The 23,067-nt window shown below is 39.7% G+C and overlaps 2 protein-coding genes across 10 annotated transcripts in view; one reads left to right on the top strand and one right to left on the bottom strand.

The window, feature by feature from the left end:
- Positions 1-20,294, top strand: part of Mub (poly(rC)-binding protein mub) — a 147,701-nt gene extending 127,407 nt beyond the window's left edge. For 6 of the 7 annotated variants that reach the window (XM_077418602.1, XM_077418601.1, XM_077418599.1 and 3 more), the window contains one exon: positions 87-3,929. In XM_077418602.1, the coding sequence (XP_077274728.1) occupies positions 87-468 (382 nt within the window). In that variant the 3' untranslated portion in view covers positions 469-3,929. Of the gene's footprint in view, positions 1-86; positions 3,930-4,542 lie in introns of those variants that run through there. The other variant, XM_077418604.1, reaches the window with a different exon arrangement.
- On the bottom strand, positions 19,653-22,732 carry LOC143904203 (protein PBDC1). 3 transcript variants are annotated; one of them, XM_077418647.1, is made up of 6 exons: positions 22,581-22,732; positions 21,684-22,006; positions 21,323-21,388; positions 21,157-21,216; positions 20,734-21,078; positions 19,653-20,479 (listed from the first exon to the last, which is right to left on the bottom strand). In XM_077418647.1, the coding sequence occupies exons 2-6, from the start codon at positions 21,702-21,704 to the stop codon at positions 20,474-20,476; spliced, it is 498 nt and encodes a 165-aa protein (XP_077274773.1). In that variant the 5' UTR covers positions 21,705-22,006; positions 22,581-22,732; the 3' UTR covers positions 19,653-20,473. The 3 variants fall into 3 exon arrangements, with proteins under 3 accessions (XP_077274773.1, XP_077274774.1, XP_077274772.1); XM_077418648.1 differs by having other exon boundaries at positions 19,653-21,078; positions 21,595-22,006; positions 22,581-22,731; XM_077418646.1 differs by having other exon boundaries at positions 19,653-21,078; positions 22,581-22,731.
- Between the last annotated feature and the right edge of the window lie 335 nt (positions 22,733-23,067).

Raw genomic sequence — 23,067 nt, 5'->3', positions numbered from 1 at the left:
TTTTTTTTTTTTAAATCTCTTTGACACACTGTTTTACGAGGAACGTTCCCGTCCTCACCTTTTTACATTTTGTGTCTTTTCCCCAGTGTCGAACTGCAGAAAGCTAACCTAGAGGCCCAAAATACCCAAACCCCTGGCAGCGGTACCACTCCCGGAGCATCCGGGGCCAGTGCTTCCCCCTCTACCACCACTACCACTGCCTCTCCCTTGGCCAGCGCCATCCCCTTGGCTCAGCTGCTAAGCAAGCCAGGCGCCCTCAACGCCCTATCTAGCCTCACCGCCCTCGGCGGACTCACGGAATTGCTAGGTGGTGCTGCTGGCGCAGCTGCATCCGCGCTACCGGTCCAGACTACCGGCGTGCACCGATCGCACAAGACCTTTACGCCGAGGCTCCGTAGCCCGGGCGCACCAGGCCCGACCGACAGCGGCAAGTTCAAGTCCGAGCGTACCAAGTACAATCCGTACTGAATGAACGGACAAGCGACGGGATGATAACGATGATGTTACAGGGGAAATACTACACATACACACAAACACATACATCTACTACTACCACACTTATAGCGTACACATGTGTAATACACCGAAGTACAGTGCGTACGGACGCCAGGGTAGCGAGTATGAAGACTTGGCGAAGGATCGACTCGTTGTTTTTTCTTTTTTTTTTTTTTTTTTTTTTTTTGTTACTAAATGATTGTTGAGATGGGCACGATTGTGAGCACGATTGTCGAAATGCGTGAAGCCTAGGAGAAAGATGATCCTCGATCGTACAAGGGATTACCTTCAGCCGATCGACGACTGATCTTAGAAAGAAGAAATTTCTCTCGGAAAGATGAAACATTTTTTAATCATTTTTCCGGAGGTAACTGCTTTGCTTGCCCATGTTCGCTCACTTTCTCTTAAGAATCACTGTGTGGAAACATTTTGTAGGAATTTTATTTGTTTTTGATGTATTATCTTTAGCTGAGGAAATAGAAAAGAGAGATTGGAGCGTTTGGAATCTTTTGTGTCATTAAACCGTATGATCCGATGCTAAGTCTTAGAAACAACACATATACTATCGTGAACGCCCTCCGAGATCGGGATGTTTCGACGCTATCGTGTAAAGACTGATTGTGTGATGTAACGAAGTGGCGGAAATCATTAATGATAAATTCTCTTGAGATCCCTTACAGCTAACGACATGAAGCTTTAGTCATACGTTTGCGTTTCACTCTCTACGAGCGATTTCGGACAGGCTCGGAGGACGCGATCGCTCATGCACCGTCGCAAGACAGCCTTTTTTTTATATAAGTATAAACATATATATAATTACATTATAATTATTATTGTAATTATTATTATTACAATATTATGGATTATAATTAATTACTGTTTGAAGCAAAAATTCTTATTATAGTATAGCTATTCCGATGTGATTTTTTTTCTCGTAGTAGATAGGAATTCTATCGATAGAAGAGTTTTTCGCGCGCGCGTGGATGAATATGTGTGTTGAGGAGAAAGAGAAGGAAAGTGCGTGAGAGAATTTGTCTTTGAATCATGTGTTTATCAGTCTTTGTAATAAATCGCGTTGGAAATGCACTATGTCATAATCATGTAACGTGCTTTAGATGACTTTTGCGGTCTTCTTTCTTACGAAAAACGATTCGTAACCGAGCGATCGAGGAGTTCGCGAAGAATGCGAATACGGTGAATTTTGAAGCATTATAATCGACCATTGCAATATGAAATAATCAATCAAGCTATACACATAGTGTGTTGTTGTAATAACGGTAATAAACTTAGTCCTTATACATCTGCACGCGAGACAACTAGAGGTCTGCATGGGATCGCGTGAAAATTATGTTTTTTGTGAAATTAAACCAATAAAACACGTATATACACACAGAAGACACGATTAGATTTCTAATTCCACGGTAATTCGAGCGTCTTTTTGATCTACTGTTTTGTAAGTGATTGAAAAACGTGGTGTCGAGATCGTCTGCCCGCGGAGAAACGTTTGATCGGTTAGATCTAAGTCTAACGCAATCGCAGAAAAAAAGGGGAGAGAACAGTTTGGACAGATGTTCGAGATGTTTCATCGCTTGGATAAAGACGATTGATAATGGAAATCATCAGATAAGTGTTTGTGTGCTCAATCTTCTAGTTCATAGCGAGTATTTGCAAGTAGCGACCGATTGGACGTAGGACATAACAATTCGGTTATCCCGAGTACTGACCTTATCGCGAACGTGGCCATGGTTTATCGGAACGCGCGGTAATCGCACGAGGAATCAGTCCCGTTCGCAGAAAAATCTATTCCGATCGGATCAACCGTCGCCATGATCGCGAGATATCTTCATTGCGTTTTTTTTTTATTTTTTATTTTTTTTACTTTAGATTGCATGGTCTCTCGGTCCATTTCTTTCTCGAGACAATAAATAAAATCACGCCCAGGACTCTAAGCTAAGGACTGTTTACGATGAAAGAAATGAGAAAATCGCGAGGATAATGCATTAGAAAGTACACACAGCCCTATCATGTAGGTATATCAAGTAAAGCGATGCGCATAACGGTGATAAATCGGGGAAACAATATGAAACCATTAGACGCAATTAAAAAAAATACTCGCAATATTTAACGAGAACGTAGAATTTTTTCGCATTTGAGACAAATATCTGATAATGGAAGCCATTGCTGTACCTGGTATTCCTGCATCATGCATAGAATCATGTAGGCAGATAATCTTCAGCTGTACATTAGTCTATAACGATATCGCAGAGCTTACATGCTTAACAGACTTTAGCCACCCTGTATCATCTTGTTAAATAAAGCTAGGCGTGTTTAATACAGTAAGAGAAATACAATACTAAATAAAATAGCTCTAGCGTTCCTGCGAGTGAGGTCCCGCAATGCATTGGTTCGCAGGAATGATTACATGACCGTGTTCGACAATGCGAAAAATTTGTTTCTCGACGACTGTTTTTCACATAGCAGGCTAACACGTTTCTTTTATTTGAACGATCGAGAGTTAAATGTCTCCAATATATTGCGCGACCACCTTTACGGCACCTGAACGTTTTATTACCACCTTTTTCGCGATGTCTTTGCGTTAATCTTTCGGCGATTTACTTAATCAGTATAATTGAAGGAAGAATTGAATGAAAGAGATGTATATACCACTCGGTTTATTATACTTTAATCAGGGATGACACTGCATATGAAGATATCTCAATTTGTTATGAGAATGCGACATGGCTTCTTTCACCGTTTTGTTACTTTAACTTTAACATTAATAACAGTTACATTTCAAGCGAAATTTGACTTTTTTTTTTACTAAATTTTTCTCGATTCTTGTTAACGCGAGTACTTTTTGCTGTCGAACCAATTGTACATAATTTGACCGTATTTTAGTACATTTAGCGCCGTGCATTCATCTTTTGTACATTTATATCAATCACGGCAAACGTTGGATTCGGATCAGGATCGGTTACTTTTAACGCTCAATGTACGCTAAGAAATACGGTCTATTGAAATCCGTATATACATATGTACTATGTTTCACCAATGTACACATAAGTGTTAAGCGTTAAGTGTTAAACCAAGATCGGAGAGAAACTCGTACAGAGAGAGAGAGAGAGAGAGAGATTTAGATAAAAAGGACGAAAGAGAGATTTAGATAAAAAGGACGAAAGAGAGAAAGTGAGAGAGAGAGAGAGAGAGAGAGAGAGAAAAAGAGAAGATGTATCCATCCAACCAACTTGACCCAGGCTCCTGCCCGTTTTTGGTAAGCACCATCCGTTCCTTCGTAGTCCTGTTAATCGACTTATCCTGTTGGCTGCGAAGTTCTCATTTACTACGTTTCTCAGTTCTCTATTTTTTTTCCTTTCCAATTCAGTCGTTGCGCAATTTTTTTTTTTTTTTTTTTTTTTTACCAAATATGTACTAATCATCTAAATCCTTCCGAGCTCGCGAGAAATCCTCGAGAAGAAGTACGTATCGCGTGGTAAAATTTCTATAGACCATCTCCGGAGTCGCGCGGTAACATTGTTGCTCTACCATCCTTAGCGAATGTAGTAATAGCCTTGTTTTGCAGGTACGACACAGATCTCGAGTATCTGTGATAACGCTCTGGCCGATGGTTCGTACAAAATTCGTAGACCGGGCATGCAAACTATAAGAGACACGCGAGTTTTATATACGGAAATATACGGGATACGGCTCACGGAGAGCCACTAGATTCGCGTTGTATTCTACTTTCGCGTCGCATGCTGCACTATCTTTATTCGGACGAAAAGATGAGGCCAATCAGCTTCATTATAGTCTTTTCCTCCGAAGCTGAGAATGTGTTCGGGATTTTGTCTCTGTTCTCGCCTTGAGGGCACGAGGGAAGAGTTAGGAGAATTGCTTGAAAATGTTCAAGCGCGAACATATATTCCACGAAATAGACCGATTTTTGTGATAGAGATTATTCGAACTCTCCCCTCGTCCTCGTCGGGACGAAAACGCGACCGGCAGAAATGAACCCTGCCGTTTCTCACGACGCGACCGATTGTGTTTCAGGATATCGATGGAGACGTCGGGGGTGCCTATGCCCGCGTATCACTTCATCCCGCCGGACCACATTGTGAAATCGCCCATCCACTAAATGTGGAGAGTCGTCGTGGTCGTTGTCGTCGTCGAAAAGGACGCGGAGCATCGCGGAAGCGCGCGAAGCTGTCAGTGGCATATGGGGCTAGGCCACACACTGTGTTCAGCTTGCAAATCGATACACTTGCAAAAAGAAACAAGACACACGACAGTGAGAAAGGAACAGAGAGAGGGAGAGAGAAAACGAGAGAGAAAGAGCGAGAGAGAGAGAGAGAGAGAGAGAGAGAGAGAGAGAGAGAGAGAGAGAGAGAGAGAGAGAGCGAAAGAGAAAGAAGACACAAACAATAAGTACTCACGTAGGACACTCGCACGTATTCAGTAAAGGAGGCTACTTGTGCGCGCTTTAAATAAGACCGTGTACGTTAAAATCGAACATATTCTAATACGACCACAGATATACGTAAAAAGAATGCGTACGCACACATGCATACACATAATATACATACACACATACATGCACACGCGATAGCCTGAGGGGGAGTTAAACGTACATGGAGAAATATGATGAAGATACGCACGCGCGTACACAGACACACACTTGAGTGTACAAAACTGTACAAAAGTTATTTAAACGAAAGAACAAAAAAAAATCATGATGCACGCCGCAGCCGCGAGCTGTTGCCGATTGGTAAAGGGAACAAGCCAAAGATATGTTAGTTTTCATTTTTATATTTAAACGAAAAAAAAATGATGACGCGAGACGGGAGAGAAATACGGGAGAGAATTATTATTAATTATATTACTACGAACGATGAAATGCTAAATAATATTAGGCCGGTTGTTAGCGTTTTTTCTATTGCATACGGATACACCGTCGCGCCGACGGTTTTCGCGACCGGTTCGCGAGCTTGGTTACTTCATTCGGAAGAGAAGCGGCGCGCGGCGTTGCGCGACGGAAGTGCAGCTGGTATCGCGAGACCGTTGTTCGGCCAAATCGTTGGCAGTCGAAGAGCTCGAAGCGATTACTTTTTACTTTCCGGTAAAAATGCAATTTTATTCAAATATAGAGACTGCAAATTTAATTATAGGAATTAAATATCATTATTTGCAGCCACTCTTAAAAAAACGGCGATATCTACGGGTATATATGAATTGTAACGAGAGAAGAAAGTCTAAATTGCTTGACGCAGATATATCACCGATATTTAATTTAAGTTCTCAAACAAATGCGCTAATAAAAGTTGCACATATTTTTCAGTTTTCTTAGGACAGGAATGTTTCGAATCCGCGCTTCGACCTTCGACCTCTTCGACTGATTATTTCGAGGCGCGCGTCTTGGTTCCCTAATGATCGAGACATTACGGAAGGTGTCTCCGGGTGACTTGGAGGATTAAAAACTGAATCTCGTATAGAGTATATCGATCTCGATATCGCGCGTGACCTGTCGGCATCGGGGGGAGGATGGGACGTGTGTCGGACGTCTCGATTACGTGGTCTCTTGTCCCACATATCTTTCTCGACCGCGTAATCGAACGTCAACCCGCCTCACGTCTCGCGCACCGATTTCGATCGCGCGATCTCTCTCTCGCGCGCACCCTATATGATCCCGATCCTAAATCACGTGGTCTCGCGCGGTCCCGTCAGCGCATCCGCGGCCAATTTTCCCGTGATGGCCGCGAAGTCGAGAGTCACGAGAGCCTCGCGGTCAACGGCTAGAAATAACCAAGATCACGAGTAACGTCATCGCGATTAACTGTCGTGCGCGCGGGAGCGCCGAGGGAAAGTAAGATAATTGATCGCGCGCGGTGAAAATTTTACGTAGTTGCGTAGCTTTTGCATGTGAATCTTGGATTCCAAAATTGTCGGTAAAAGTTTTTCTTTTTTTTTTTTTAAAGGGGGGGAAGTAAAGAAAAAGTGGAAAAAAGAGAAAAAAAACGACTGCGGACGTTCGCACCGTCGATCGCTCGGCGCTCCCCTCGCCGGGAGCGCGGAGGGAACGAGCGGGTTGCCGCGTCCTAGTGCATCCTCGGCATTGTCCTCGACGCGAGACTCCTGGGGCACCTTCGACCCCTTCGTCGCGGCGATCTTCGTAAGTCGAGAGTGTCGAACACCCGGCCGGGGGCGATGCCGAGCGCGCGCTTCTGTTGAAGGAACAAATGAAATTATTACGTGGAATATATATATAAATAATGATATATATTATATATATATACACACACATAATATATATATTTATTATACGCGATAAAGATAATTAGAGAAGAGATAAATAGCGATGAAAAAGTGCGAGCTCAAATCCTTTCCTTTCTTCATCATCCACTTCAAGCTTCCCATTGACGATTTCAACCTCACCTCCCCATATCGGAATTTGGTCCCACACTTGCGGTTTGGTTCGCGAATCGCAAGGATCGCATAACGACGATATTTATCTTTTTATCAATTTTTTTTCGTATGTACGTTTCTTCATTACTCGACTCTTCGTTCGCGTGTTATTTTATAGTCGTTACGATATCGATATTTAATAAAATTATTACTTTATTCGGAAGAAAAATGCGCGCGCACGCGCGCGCAGCATTGTGCAACGTCTTTTTGAGATTGTTTTATTCTAATAAACTTTATTTATGTACTAGTCTGTACACAAATTGCGAAATAATCGTATTTTGAGATTTCTTGTTAGATATTTTATATTTGTGTCTAGTTTTGTCTCAATCTATATTAAGAGACGAGTTAAATTAAAGGAATTATTATTATTATTATTATTATTATTATTAAAAATGTGGTTTTAGAATTGCTGAAAGTTTTTGAATTCCGTTGTAAGATCACGTTAACGCCAATGTAATTGGCTGTGGCGCGGACGATTTACACCTTGCGACTTGTATCCTGTACCGATAACTTCCATTATGTGCCAAACGTAAATTAAAATTTGGGGGGAAAAAAAAGGAAAAAAAACATTTGCTAGAAAATGTTAGTTTGTGCTTCCGGTGTCAGCTCAATTAATAATCGGTGGTCTTCGCGCGTACGTATCACTTTTATATACATCCTACCCAGTTTGTATGAAATTGCTCTTAATTTTAATATGTAAATTAATCCTTCCAAAAGAAAAAAGGGTAACATTGATAGTTGTATCGACTCCAATTTTATGTTTGTGTATATAACTGAACGACATTGTGGGTCAGTTTTGTGATATATATATTTTTTGTCTCGTTTTGTTTTTATTGAAAATATTTTGCGATGCTCGCTTCTTTTCGATGCGCATATTGTAAATATGTTTTCACGTTGTACATATTTTTATTAATCTCGGAGCACATCTTGTTTATACGATGGCTTTTTAGTCGGGAATGTATATCAACGTCTCGCATCGACATCTGCGATTTCACCTTATTTATTACATCAACGTATCTTCTCATTTTGATCGCAACACGCGCCTCACCATTTCGTTTGCCGAACGAATAAGTTGCTAACGGCTCCTCCGTGGAAAACACGAAAAATTGCGTAAAATTCAGTTGTGTCGTTCAATGTGGGATTCATAAATAATTTAACGAGTTTGGAGTTAATTTTTTTAAGGAAAATTTTAATCTTGGTAACGTATCTCGCCAACCATCTAATCCATACGTTAACACAATTATATATAAATCTTATTCTTGGTGTAAAATTCATTTAAAGTAAATGGGTACCTTGAAACTTTTTTTTACACTAGAAAGTTCTTTTGTCAAAATCTTTCAACTGCTAAAGATTCTGAAAAGACTGTAGTCAAAGCCCCAAAATCAATGTTTCATAAAGAGTCCGAATGGATTCAATGCGTTTTTTTTAATTTGCTGGACAAACTTTAGATTGTGATTGGTACGATCGATCGCGAGAGTCCGTTGATGACTCATTAAATTATGTTTGAAAAATTTAATCCTGTTATTTATAATTATTTATATAGTAATATACATGACATTCGTGGAAAACTAATTTTGTTATTATACACTACGAAGGAGAAGAAAAAAAGAACGAAGCAAAAGTATTTCTCTCTTTTCTCATCGCGGCAACAAGGCACTCCTCTCACCATCTCCTCCTCTTCACCCTCGCTAACGCCCTTGCTCCCCCATTCTCCACCGATAGGTAGACAATGATGGCGTACAGTAGTAATTATATAAGAGAAAAAAAACGGCAAAACATGAGACGAGCAACGGCATCGAGCAACAAGTAGTCTCTGCTAAAAAGTCGATTAAAAAAAGATGAAAATAACAATTAGTGAGAGACGCTGTATGATTGTGTATATCAACAATAAATAATTGCTGTGATTAGAATCGATTATATTAGTAAGTAGTTAAGGATCAATTTTTAAGGCACTTCGCGGAGAGAGAGAGGGAGAGAGAGAGACAGAGAGAAAGTAAAAAGAGAAGGAGTACTTATTAATATATGATAGAGAAAGAGATGGGAAAAGGAAGAAAGAGTGTGTATGTGAGTGTACATATGATCGTTTACGAGTGCGAAAGAGACAGAGAGGAGAGAGAGAGAGACGCGACAAGAGGATAGGGGAGATTTTTAGGATCCACTTTATAGGCGACTGAAGTATGTACGTGCGCGCGTGCGTATAAACCCTCTCGACAGAGGTATTATTCGTATCCAATCGCTAGGAGCGTGGAAAATCCTCAAATCATTCTCTATAATATTAAAATCAGATTAAAGAGAAAAGAAAACGAGACGTTAAACGGAAAAAGGTGGAAAGACGATTGCTGCGCGCGTTTATACGTTTTAAGATAAATCCATGATCTCTTCCCACTCGAACTTTGTGTCTCTTGACTAAATCCTTTCAGTACCGGAATCAGATGTAAAAATTCGATCTATCTTTTTTATTCCATTTTATCCACTTTTATAACCCTCGGGAGAATATTTTATATTTGTAAACGTGTATTACTCTATGTAGGTTAAAGATATTATTTAATATCCACGTACGCGGAGTGTCGATGCTAAAAGCTGACGCCACTTGGGTACTGGAAGGGTCAGGAATGCAGAATTTGCAGAGAAATATCGTTGCAAAAGCGAGGATCGAAGTGGACGAGAGGCGAAGAAACTTCGACGACCTTTCCAAGTGCGTCGAGAGGGAAGAACCACACGTTTCTTATCCGCGCACAAAAGAACACGGCAGTAAAATGGTGACCACCAGCTACACGCTTAGGCTACCCTCCATAGGCTTCGAATGCGTCTTCGCGAAGTATACATGACGTATACTTTCCCCTTTAACGATAATTTCGAAACTTATATCGCTACGGACCACGACGACCTACTCTTAACGAACGTACAATTCAAAGTGATAAGACGAAGACATTCTCATTTTTATTATCAATCTCGCTTCGCGGAAATAGTAATGGAAGATTACGTTTCGTTGAAAAAAAGACGCCGTTGCGCGTGCTACGTTCGTATCCAAAACGCGTGCTTGCAAGAAGAGAAAGAGTTGGAATTCAAACTGTCTGGTTGTCTTTTATCATTGTTTTTCATACACGTGGTCTTCTAAATTTCAACGACAGTTTCTGAAATGTTTTACATTTCCGTGAGCATCGTAAGTTAGCGTTTATAAAAAATGATTCTAATAGTTTACTATGGTGCAGGCTAAGCGTCAAGAGCAATAAGTAATTAGCGATATTCCTCGTAAGGAACGTATACGACATGGACATAAAAATCGAGCAGTTTTGAATACGGACGCGTGTGATAATTTGTTAATTATAATAATTATAATATAATAATTATGAGAAGCTCTCTACGCGATAATGACGAGTAAATGGGATTAAAGATTGAATGAGATAAAAGCTGAAAATTCTTCGGAACTTTAGGGATCCGATGAAACGGAAAATTGTTCCAGAGAATTATGTAAAGTCGGAAATAACTAATTTTCTGCTTATTAGGAAAGTTACCGGGAAAGACTGAAATCGATCCGAGAGCGTTGTGATCTTAATTGAAAATCCCATTCGCTCTTCAAATTGGCTCACTTGGCATTATTATAAGTAATTAAAGGACGGCGCGACTCGAGGATGCTTAATTGTGAAAGATGTCTCTCTCGTTTGGGAGCCAAGGAACAGTAGCAGCGCAGACGAGAAGAGCCTAGAAATAATTTTGGAAAGAAAACTGTTTATTCGCCACTGTGTTAAAATTTTAATATTGGGATTTACTTTGCCTTATTTTGCAAAGATTTAATTTTGTTTGATGTGTACAGAGTAATTATGGGCTGCTTGTGAACATTTATCGAGAGTTATTACAATCCCTTGTAAAAAAAAAGCTACAGAGTTTGAAAGTGAAGTAATTGTCGGGATCGGAAAGTAATAGGATCGGGTATTTATAATTGTAAGAAAGGACGTGCGAAGCTTCCATCTGCTATTCCATTTGCACGTGAGCGGCCGGTTAAGGCGATTCTGTTGTAGCTGATGGTTTTCTCGTTACCGCTTCCAAATTCACCTACCATCTGAAGATGTCCTTTTGTCGCACTGACATGTTCCAGAAGCATATCCAATGACACATATGACTAGGCTACGAATAATTAATATCTCTTTTGCTCCGAATAAGCTAGCCTGTATTTATCCGGCGTGATCCATCATTCAGAAATCGATTAATTGTACATTTCGGGGCACCTTTATATAGGCACTTCGACTCAATCGACTCTCTGTAGTTTCTAGTGATCGTTAAGATATCGTCTATTGCGTGTTTGCGAAAAAAAAATATCGGAGAGACAAGAACAGGTATCTACGCAGGAGTAATCTCTAAGAGCGATCAACGAGGATTAGGACGCGTTAGATTATATTCCCCCCTCCCCCTCCCCCCCCCTAAGATCTGTTGCACCAACGATAGTTAGCACTAACCGCAGTTAACGATATAATGCTTTCTGTATTATAGATAGGAGGGATGTGTTCTCGGCAGAAACGAGAAATATCTAAAATATCTAAAATGTTAGTTTAGTCAGAGCTATCTGTGCCGTTGGCTAAAAGTCATTTACACGTAAGAAAGCTTTGCGTTTGTACAACGGTTAGACCTAACTCCGGAGCAACTGACGCTGACCAATATATTTCAACGAGGACGCGGTTATTTTCGCGCGGAATCGGAATCGTGGTAAGCGGAAGGAAGGAAGGAAAGAAGAAAGAAAGTAGCGCGATCGTTGAAAAGTCCCGGGTACGTACGCTCCTTCCCCCTCATTACGTTAAGGTGCATACACGAGCTAGCGAAGAAAAAAAAATCGGCGGCAAAACGCTAATCACAGAGAGCGCCGCGGGCACGGGGCACGGGGAACCCGACTCACCCTTCGGACACAGTGGTGTTAAGGAAGAACGGCCCGGGGAAAAAAAGTAAAGCGGGCGTAAGGGAGAAGAGCAAATGTCAGCATCCATTGCGATCATATCGTTGTGGCGTAGAGCAATCTGTTAGTGCAGGGGCCTTATCCTTATTGCGTGGGTCCCACCGAGGATTGTCGCGCGATCGCAATTGCGCGTACGGACCGTGCCATGTGTTTCGCCGAGGATTATAAGCCGGATTATTGTAAGATATCGAGCTCGAGTCAGATACAAGTACAAATCGGTGGAAGGTATCTGCCTTTACAAGATTTTCAAGGTACGTCTTGCGCGTCGGCTTTCGGGACAAACGGCTCGATCGTGTCTACGGAAATGAGTTACGAAGAGCCGTCGATAACTCGGGAGGGAAAGCGTCGCGTATCTATCTCTTGATGATCGGAAAGCCATTTCTGCGGTGCTTCCAAGGACGGAACGTCCGCGGCAATTCTCGCCAGGGACCTAACATTACCGTAACGCGAGGCAATCAGCTAAGAAATAAACTTAGTTTTTATAGAATATTGAATCGCGCCCTTCCTTCGGCGGGGCGTGAAATTTTAAAGGGCAAAGCCCCTTCCATCCTCGCAAAAGGAAAAATGGGGCGATTGTTTGTGACCACTTGACGCCGCATTGTCGCGCGATTAGAGGACGAGTCAGACGACAGACAGATTATTCTGATCAACTGGCTGTAATGTTGAATTATGCTGCAGCTTTTCAAAATTGTATTGTTACCAGCTACGTGTGACACAGCGGGAAAGAATATCGAGGGCGAAAACGACTATGTTAGCATAGCAATTGGCATAAAATGAAACATACAAAAATTATACGACGAAAATACGGAACAAGCGACGCTGTGATTGCAGCATTTCGCTGTATTCATGAAATAATGTTTTATTCTAAAAGCAGCAACACCATAAATGATTCCTAACGATTTATGAATTTCTAAACGGTCAATTGCTATTTGCTGTTTGAAAGTAAAATTAGAATATGCGATTGCTATTTATGATAATCAGTGTTCCACAGTGTAATCAGAAAATCTTCGTACGCGAAGCTAATTGATGCTTCGATTTCAGACAATGGTCTGTCGTCCAATCGGTTCTGATATCGCGATTTTTCCCTGAATAAATTAAGGTGAATTAAAAATCGAGCGCACGTAGTCGACATAATAAGGACTGTCGACCATGGAGCCAAAAGGGTCACCACTTGATTACGCGATTTAGGTGCCAAAAATGGTCGATTGTGAAAACTCGTCGCCGAGCGGCTCAATTTTGTGCCAAGCTAACACAAATTGCGAGAGCAGTATAACACGTGTGCCAAATCGCTGTTATTAATCACTCCTGTTTCAGGTAGGAAATCCCCCCCCCCTGACGACTCCACGAACATCGACGAGATACGCTCGTTTGCACTTGCAAGTTTCTTTTTCTTTTCGCCGTGTTCTTGTTAATCTTGTTAATAGGTTTGCACGAGTTAAGAGAAATTAATTTAGCTACGGGCATATATTTTGTTACACTAAGTTAGTGAAGATTTCTACGTAGAAGATGGCGACGAAACAATTAAATACGTTTTAGACAATCATGAAATATTAGTGATATTTTTATAACTAGATCTGTTTTTTATCAATATCTTAGAAAATTGCAATGACTGAATTCCTAACGTCAGGTATAAATGTCGTTAAGTAAAACCATTTCTTCTCGCTACTCTTCTATTCTTTCAGTTCGTCCTGAATTTGTAAATCTTGTAAAAAAATATTATACAGAAAATTATATAATTATTAATATAAATATATAATTATTATTAAATGCATATTGTTTGAAATTTTAAAATAATGGTTTTGATTTTTCGACTCTAGTTGCACCGTAATGCGAATATTGCGCCTAAATCGCCGGGAAACCGCAAAAAATGGCAATCTCGTCGAATCGAAACGTCAGGGTGGGAAATGAATTACATTTTCTTGGCAACTCGAATGTATGTAAATTAAAAGGTTGCACCCTAGCCAGATAACGCGGCAGGACGCCGAAGTTAGAGAAAAAAAAACGATATATTACAATTTTGCGCGGGAAGCTCTCAGTTTCTGCACTTGCAATACATTGAAAAGAATGACTCGCGTTATCTCGTGGAGATTAAACGGAGTCATTTCGCTCTCCTCTCATTAACGTAATTACCCCTCCTTCCGTGTATTTCTTCTTCTTTCTACTCTTTTTTTTTCTCTTTAGCAATTGATCGATTAAACTTTCAACAATCTGTTGTTCGATCTGCAATAGATTGTTGCCAAGGCAGAAAAAGTCTGATTCTAAAGACAAAATGATCTTACAACTTATCGCGAGGGTGTTCCTTTTTTTACGAAAACGTAAGTCATATCAATTATCGATGAGAACAATAAATTAGATATCCCCTTCTTTGGATGAGAAAAGTGCTCGTCGTAAGATATTGTATTTTCGTAGAATATGCGTATGTCACGATTTGACAGTAGAAGACTCGAACTTATATCTTCGAGAATGCTAAAGCAGTACTTATGAGATAAAATATTAAATGGCAAGCGAGCGCGTCAATTTTGACGATAGGCGATTTCTATATCGTGGTCGCGCGAAGAAAAATCACAGAGATTTTCATCCATTAGGAAAATGGGGCGACACACTATTGCGGATTGTTGCGACTTGATCCATCATCGTCGAAGTCTCAACATTATTTCTACGTAACGTTGTTCTTCCGTTAGTCTTTCTGTTCGCCGTCGAGAAGCGTCAAATGAAAAAAGAACAAAAAAAAACAAACCAATACGTAACGATAGGGGTAATTCATGTTCGAGCTTACCCTCGATTCTCTTCCCAACGCAGTCGCGTCTTCTCGACCCCTCTTTGTCCCTTCCTCTATCTTAGAATCCCATTTCCTTTATCTTCCTCGGCCAGAAATCGATTTACGTTAGAAAGCCTTTACGAAAACAGGGTCATAAATACTTACGTATAATACGTGTATTTTAAATTTTTAACGCGAAAGAAAAACTAAGAAAGAAAAGGGATAAACAAAATGAGGTGTAGTAGTGCGATGTAACAAGAAAAAAAAGAGAGAATAAAATTTTTTACAAAAAAAAAAGATAATGTGAGGTGTAAAATGTCGCGTATACGATTTGCGATTGCGTCTTTCAATGCGTAGAGATCTCGTTGCCCTTTGTAACATGTGTCGTCCCGTGGACACGTGTGCGCGCGCAGAGAGCGCAAGATGTGATCTCATAGTCGAGTTTCTGCGAACCTCTTGACCTTTTCAGCATCCCTAACCGGATGGACAGACCGAGGGTCTTTAATTTGATTAATTTGATACGTCACGAGATTTTACGATGATTGCTTTTAACGTAATTCGTAATCCTTGCTTTCAAAAATCCAATGTGTGACAATACACGGTCGACCAATAGTATTTATTAGATGTGTAACGTGGCTGTTGAAAGGGTCGAGCGTAGGGATACGCCACATTCGATCGCGATACGCACGTGAGTCGGTCGTCGCGAGATCGCGGAATAAAGTAAACGATATTACGAGATGAATCGCAGAGGGGGGGCACATTGCAAGTACCGATCGCGACGAGATTCGACCGAGTGCACGCGTGCACGCGCGTCGGAGACCAAAGGGATCTCCCACGAAAATGTATCCGCGATATCTTCCTCGCGATCGGTCGCCTCGCAGCGTAAAGTACATTATTCCAGGGTAAAGTTTTGTAAAATCGTCTGGTACGCAATATTTTATGTAAAAAACAAAAAACACACGTAACGAGACACACTTAACAACCAACACGTTCACACGGAAAACACGTGAGCATGACAAGTGAAGAGAAAAAGGGAGAACGAGCGAGAGAATGAGAGAGCGTGAATGGAAGCTAAAAAGAAGAGACACTTTCGTGACGATCGTACTACCAAGAAGAATGAGAGAGACGAAATAAAACACCTGCTGTAGGCCGGCGATACGTAACATACGTATACGTATGCGTATATATACATACATGTATACAACATACAATTACACCGTAAGTATATATATAAGAGATACTTATACTTTATATATAGCTGCATTCGTCGTGTCATTACGTATACAGGGCTTGCGAGCGTTGACAGGTGATTTGTCTCGGCTAGCGTGTTAAGGATCGCATGGACGAGAGAGAGAGAGAGAGAGAAAGGGAGAGAAAAAAAAGAAAGGGAACGGAGAATGAGAGGGTGTGTGTGTGCGTGTGCGAGGAGAGGAGAGGAAGCTATATCTCTTATTAGTCGGCGTTACATATCTTCAACTCGTTTGCGAAACGTCACAATCGTTCAAAATCGTTGCAAAATACCGACGTACGTCAGCAAAGTATTGACATGTGGCAGGAAACGAAAAAAGCGAATGGTAGTGTGGGAGGCCTGTAGCCCGGGTTTATTCGCCGCACGTTTAACGATAAGCGTGGCTGTCTCCTCTCGCGTCTTCATATTTAATTAAAAAAAAAGGGAAAAAAAGATTAAGATCAATCACGATGATCCTGAAGAAGATGACTATGATTTATACAGATCTTGCCTACGGACCAGTTGCAACAATGTTGGTAAAACAATATATATTACGTTCTCCCTGCCCATTTTACAAATAAGGCTACGATATAGAAAGGACCACGTGATAAGGATTATTTAATTAAGAGTATAATACGACATCGTTGTTGCAACGCAGGTCCCAAATGGCATCGTCCACCGACGTTTCGTATCGGATATATAGATGCTCTTTCTAGCTCTAGCTTATAAACGTAACAGGCATTCTGGATCCTCTCCGACAGCCGCGTTTAACGTCACCCGGACGCGGAGAGACTCGGGCTAAAACGCGAATAGACTCGTAGGGAAGAACACGTAGAACCCTCGCCCAACGTCAACCTACATATCAGAATTTAGTTAACACCAGGGAAATCTTCCTGAAAAGAAAAAAAACCCCAGAGTTTTCATCCCGATCCTCCCGCAGATCAAAGTCGGAAAAACTTGCACGGTTCTAGAGCACGAGGAGATAGAGAGGACATCGTTGATCGGGGCACACTCCGCCTCTAGAGTATAGCCCGAGGATTCTGGGAAACTATAGCTTTCGGAACCCCTCGACCCCTTATTCTCGCGACTCTCCACCCGGGACTGACCCCCCTCGTCTTCTCATCCTCCATTTCCCCCCCCTCTCCTCACTCCGAGCCTCCCCGACTTCCTCCCGGTGCACATCCTAGGTTTAGAAAATATATTTGTATTGTCAGAGTTATCACACACTACTAACACTAATACTTACTACTACGATCTATAACTATAATGATTCTTATTATTATTAATACTGCTATTGTATCACACCTCTCCATAGGTCGCGTAAACACGACATGCCCTGTTGTTGTTGTTGGATTGATTATCGGTCACGCGCGCGGGAACGAGAAGTAACGCGAAAGAAAGAGAGAAGAGAGAGAGAGAGAGAGAGAGAGAGAGAGAGAGAGAGAGAGAGAGAGAGAGAGAGAGAGAGAGAGAGAGAGAGAGATGAATTCTTTCGAAAGGAGATCGTTGACTGCGTGAGTTTTTCGCTTTGTGTTTCTAGGTTTCTCAGTTTCTTACAGATCACACACAATTGTTGTAAAGTAGAGCTTACCTACACTTGACGGCTTATTATTACTTCCACACACTGTTGCATCGTTGTCACTTTCGGCGCTCGGTTACACGCACTGAGAGAAAAAAAAGTTTTAATTACGCTGAAGTTGCCTTAATTAATTAAGATTATCGTAATTTCCTGCAATTAGTTCGGATGTGAGAGCATTCTGCTGTAGAAGAGTGACAATCGTGCTCGTTATTAATGTCGATTGTTCTCGCGTATATGCAAAAATATTTAATATATATAAACTATTAGCTGTGCCAAAAGTAGTGTTTTTGTAAAAAAGAAAAGAAATAAAGATTATATTGCTGCAAAATGAAAGTATAATCCATTTCAATAAATTCACCTGTCGGAAGTGTCGTCGTGGCAAAAAAAGGACGCGGATCGACAACCGGTTAATTCGTAGAGGATTCGTAGAGCAAATTGCCTTAATGCAATATATGCATGTGCATCTTCCTTTTTAACATCGCAGTTTGATCTATACGCGCGATGGAAAGTGCAATCGACTTGCGATTTTCTCTCAGTGAGACTCTTCGTGGAGGAGCGATAGATTTAAAGAACGTGACGTACGCGCGCGATGTAAAACTTCGCGAGATGTATAATAATGCGCGATCGGAGAGTACGCTGTCACCGTCATTGTTAAGGATAGTTACGATAATTAATTTCCTCGCCTCTATCTTTTATCGACGATCGTTTTCATCGTCGGGATACGTGTTCAAGGCGTTCAAGCGTATATAGTTTCCGTCGCATATTATACGAATTTCTTACACACGGTCGTGACTTTTGTACAGGATCATACAATTCCTCACTTATTTATTTCGGAAAATGACGACAATTATATCATTTTTTATTATGTATTATGAGTTATTTGCTCGGGATAAGAGATACGATACTGTAATTCACATTTATTCTAAGGTGTTTGAGAAAAAGAGCGTAAAGATGCACAAAACAAATGTATAATCATGAATTTTATAAAGATACAGCACATTAAATGAAACTAATAAGACTCTGAGGGACCATCAAATTGAATTTATCCATGTATAGAAATAGCGCGTGCACCTTTCAAAAAAGATCTACGATTTTTTATTATTCTTATAACTACCAGAGAATGTCAGCTATATCCGTATTTGCATATCACACGTAGTATTAAACACGGTCGTTCAATTATTAATTTGATTTATTGTGTATGGAAATGAAAAACCTGCAGTGTGTTATCAAAGTGTTAGGATGAAGATCATTTGGCGGCATTTAGTGTTTAAGGGTGAACTATATGTACACGTCTTTTTTTTTTAACTTTAATAGAGATCGTGCGTTTTTAAACTCAGTGTTATTGTACATTTAGTCTTGTTTTACGCTTCCTTTTCAAGCACCCTAGAACCAGTCGCTCTCAAACGATACGGGAGAAATTAATGAACAGAATCAAGCGGAGATCTGATCGTTAAAATTCTGATTCTGCCGGATTATTTGAGGGTCGATGTTATACGTGATTCTTGTAATTTATTACGCATGAGCGAGTCACATCAACCGCTAAGAAATAAGCGTGAGATTCAGCAAGCTCTATTTTCTGGTCGCGCCATTCAATAGAGATGCAATAAACTGAAAGAGAAAGATAAGGAGGAGAGGGAGAGAGAGAGAGAGAGAGAGAGAGAGAGAGAGAGAGAGAGAAATATATATAAATGTGATATCTTTTAAATACTTTTGAATTAACTTTTCTGGAAAGAGAAATAACAAATTTCTCTTACAGTATGTAAAAATATTCCACCTCTTCGACATATATAAAATACACTAGATTACTTATTTAATTAATTTACTTATAATTACGCTCATACGAAAGACGCTCATTTAAAGCAGATTTTATTCAAAGCTCTATTTTGTAATTCTCATATGATCTTGTATCGAATATTTTTTTAGCGGTCAGAGATACAGAGCGAACGCGAGAAAAAGAAAGCAAGAGTTTGAAAGAGAGAGAGAGAGAGAGAGAGAGAGAGAGAGAGAGAGAGAGAGAGAGAGAGAGAGAGAGAGAATGAGCGAGATTGGGAGAGAAGTCGCAGATGTACCGCTCGTATAGAGACTCAAGGAGAATTCGGAATTGCCAAATCGTTAGATGACTCATAATTTGAAAAAGGAGCAATTTTCAGATGATTATCTCAAATAATCAAATTACGATTATTTCAGATGATTATCGCGTATCAGATAATGATACGAAAGAAGATAAACGACGCGGTTTTCTTCGAAGGTTGTTTCTTCCTTTGCGCGCTTGTCACTAAAATGCAAAGATTGAAAAGGATTGCCTCTAAAGTATACTCGCCATATAACGATTTGGCAGCTTTTATATCCCCTTAACGTTCGTAAGGGCAATAAAACAATGTACATTTTTCGAATACACTTGTATTTGAATGTACAAGTTGCATAAAAAGACAGATTTTTTAGATATCGCACTGTCATATTTATTATTCTATGATAACGATCGATCGGCACGCGGGTCGACCGCACTCTCGAGATAGCGCATTCGCGCCAATATATTATTGCGTGGCGAACGTCTATCAATTTTCTTTTTTTTTTGTCTGAAGATCCACAACAGCACGCGAGTGCGGTCGATCGTGCGCCATTATGCGAATTAATATTATTAATAATAAAAAGAAGACAAATCGTACGCATTGTTCTTTCCGGTAAGAGAAGAAACAAGGTTTTCGGTGTTTTCACTACGATTGATAAACGATTCTATCATTGCATATAATATTATATTAATAACGATATTATTGCTGTAATGTTTGTTTTTGGTTATTAAAGTGTGTATATAGCAATATATTCTAGAAATGACCGCTCTTGTACATTTTTTGACCTTATTACCTTTTTGACCTTATTAATCGTTATCAAACATTTTCTGTGCCCTAGATTCTCGTGCATTTTTATTTTATACCTTTCTTTTAATCTTCTCTTTTCTTAGGAAGTTTGCCGCAGCCTTTTACCACAGTCCTAGGTATTCATTCATCCGGCATATTATGTCTTTTTATAAATTATTTCGATGTTACATAAAATTAAGAAGAGAAAGTTTATCCCATCATTGAGCCATGAAACATGCAGAGATGGTAAATATATTTAAATTAATTTAATGCTTATACGTTATTATATGTATATCTTACAAAATTCTCTCTCGCATTATTTGTCTCTTACATTTAAAAAAAAGCAATAGAAAAATTGTATATCTGATTCGGTTTCCAATAATGTTAATGTAATATTAAAATTGGCTATTTTCTTACAGTCCTTTTCGGTCTGAATCTTTCTCTCACGCCATCATTGAAGCCATCTCTGTTCCTCGCGAGTTCTATAGCGTAAAACTGTATCCTGGTTGTCAGTATGCTGTTCTGCTCCGAATAATCTCCGGTGCAATCCGCTCTCAATAATGTACCAAAACTATAGTCCTCCACAACGTCCTTAAACTGTTCACAGAAAAACCTCCACTTTGTCTTCCCCTCTAGAGATTTCAACTCGTCTTCGTCCACTTTATCCACTTTCATACTGGGAAAGGTATCCTTAAAAGTCTTATAGATCTGCTCGTCGTGAGGTGTCAGTTTCAAAAGCTTTGGATCAACCGAGCATAAAATCTGAAAGACGATATTTCTATCACTTATACTTTACTTATCTCATAACTTCTACACGTGTGTAATAACTGTATAACTTACATTGAAATAAACCTCTGCGTGTTCCATGGCTTTCATCGCCCACATTGCCTCCAGAGATGGCTAAAATAGAAAACAAAGAGAACAAAAATATTTCCATATAATTTTATAATGTTTTCTCGCAATATACAGCAATATATAGTAGATATTACTTGGACGTCGTACTCACATCATTTTCAAATTCTTCAGCGGGTCTCGACAGCACGCTGGTACCGGCGATTAATTGGTCTGCCGTCTTAAATATATAATTCATTACATATATGTAAACAAACACTTATCACAAATTAACTTATATAAGAGTATCAAATAAAATATAAATAAAACAAGAGAGGAATTATCTAATAAATATTATTGTAATAATTATTCACTAAATAAGCGAACAAATCTTAATCAAGTAAAATTTTCAACTTAAATAATTGCCAATTATTCAACAATGCTTACATTGTAGTTTTCTTCGCGTTGGACATGATCGTCTAGGTTATAAAATTATTATCGTGAACGTCGACGTGTGGAAAGAATAATTCACTTACCACGTTTCCTATTTCCGCCATTATATGTGTATTCGCAGTTCTTCAATAAGAAAAATTCATAAAATATCTTACGTCCTTGTATTATAAACGATATAATTCTTAAACAACACGCGCGAGGACGCGTGTGACTGTGACGCTAGATTGCTACCTGTATACATGGTATAAATACAAGGGTATGCTCTTGCGCACGCGACCAATCAGAATTGTCGAAGTGTGACGTCACAGATAAGCGGTAAATTTAAAACTGCTGTTTCCAAACAGCTTATGTTAGCGGCATTCTCGTCAGATATATTATTTTAATTTCAAGTTTGCAGGGAAAAAATCTGTTGTAAAGTAATAGTTTATGAATTAATAAATACTCTGTAATAAAATATAATATAAATAAACATTATAAACTTAATAAATATAGAAAAGTTTACAAAACAAATATATAAAAATGTTAATATTTTTTTTACTTTGTTTGACAGCTTTCCTCCTCATATCACTTTATAGGGATTAAATGACAACAATAATAATAACAACATATATAAAGATGCTATGAAAAAGATTTATTATTCGTAAATTTGGTTAACTTCTTTTTCTTATTCTTAAATCTATTTTGTACAGCAATGGTTCGATTAATTTCGCGTACCCTAATGTAGGTTCTTGTCCTAACAAGACATAGCAAGACCTCTCTTGGCAGTTCGATAGGTTTTAATGCAATTTCTATTTTATCCGTAAGTTTCTTGAAGATGAATTTGTCTTTACTAAGCTTTGAACCGTGATACTTGGAGAATTCTGTGTTCATAATATGTGCAGCTTTTAAAAGACCAGACGATGGGTACATGCATTTCTCTCGGGAAATAAATTGTAACCAATCTAGATCATTGACAATTGGTAGCTCGCATGTTTTAATACCTAGTGTGTCGAAGCACCAGGGCCATATTTAATTGTGGTCCAATGGGTCCAATCAGATTCTAGCCGAGTGTGACGTCACACTTTGACTGCGCAGTGGGTGTCCACGGGATGAGCATACCCTTGTATTTATACCATGACCTGTATACACTATACACTGGTATACACTACCGCTATACATCCATTTTCGAAATTGGTACTACGTAGCCACGTTCATTTTCCGACACTGCCGATAAAATAATGTATATTATTTTGGTGCGCGTCCGTGCTACATCTGCAAATGTATATAAATATATGTGTATATATCGCACCAAAATGATGTTTTATCGGCAGTGTCGGAAAGAGAAAAAGTGAGAAAGGGAGCGCGAGGGCTATTAGATATATATATATTTAACATATAATATAAATTGTATAAAATAAGTTAATATTTATCGTACTTGCGCCGCGCCAGCCGCCCGAGCCGCCGCACAGTCGGGCGACTGGCGAGACG

Source organism: Temnothorax americanus, unplaced genomic scaffold, assembly GCF_048541705.1.
Source record: "Temnothorax americanus isolate GAGA-0224 unplaced genomic scaffold, ASM4854170v1 Scaffold5, whole genome shotgun sequence".
Lineage (NCBI taxonomy): Eukaryota > Metazoa > Arthropoda > Insecta > Hymenoptera > Formicidae > Temnothorax > Temnothorax americanus.
Note: the sequence above shows the minus strand (reverse complement) of the source record. Positions and strands in the feature narration are given on the sequence as shown.

Excerpts from the sequence above, each read along its gene's own strand:
- LOC143904203 (XM_077418646.1), bottom strand. The coding sequence starts at position 21,704 with ATGGCGGAAATAGGAAACGTG. Across the intron at positions 21,389-21,683 it reads TGGCGGAAATAGGAAACGTG|ACGGCAGACCAATTAATCGC; the intron begins GTAAGTGAATTA and ends TATATATTTAAG. Across the intron at positions 21,217-21,322 it reads CTGAAGAATTTGAAAATGAT|CCATCTCTGGAGGCAATGTG; the intron begins GTGAGTACGACG and ends TTTCTATTTTAG.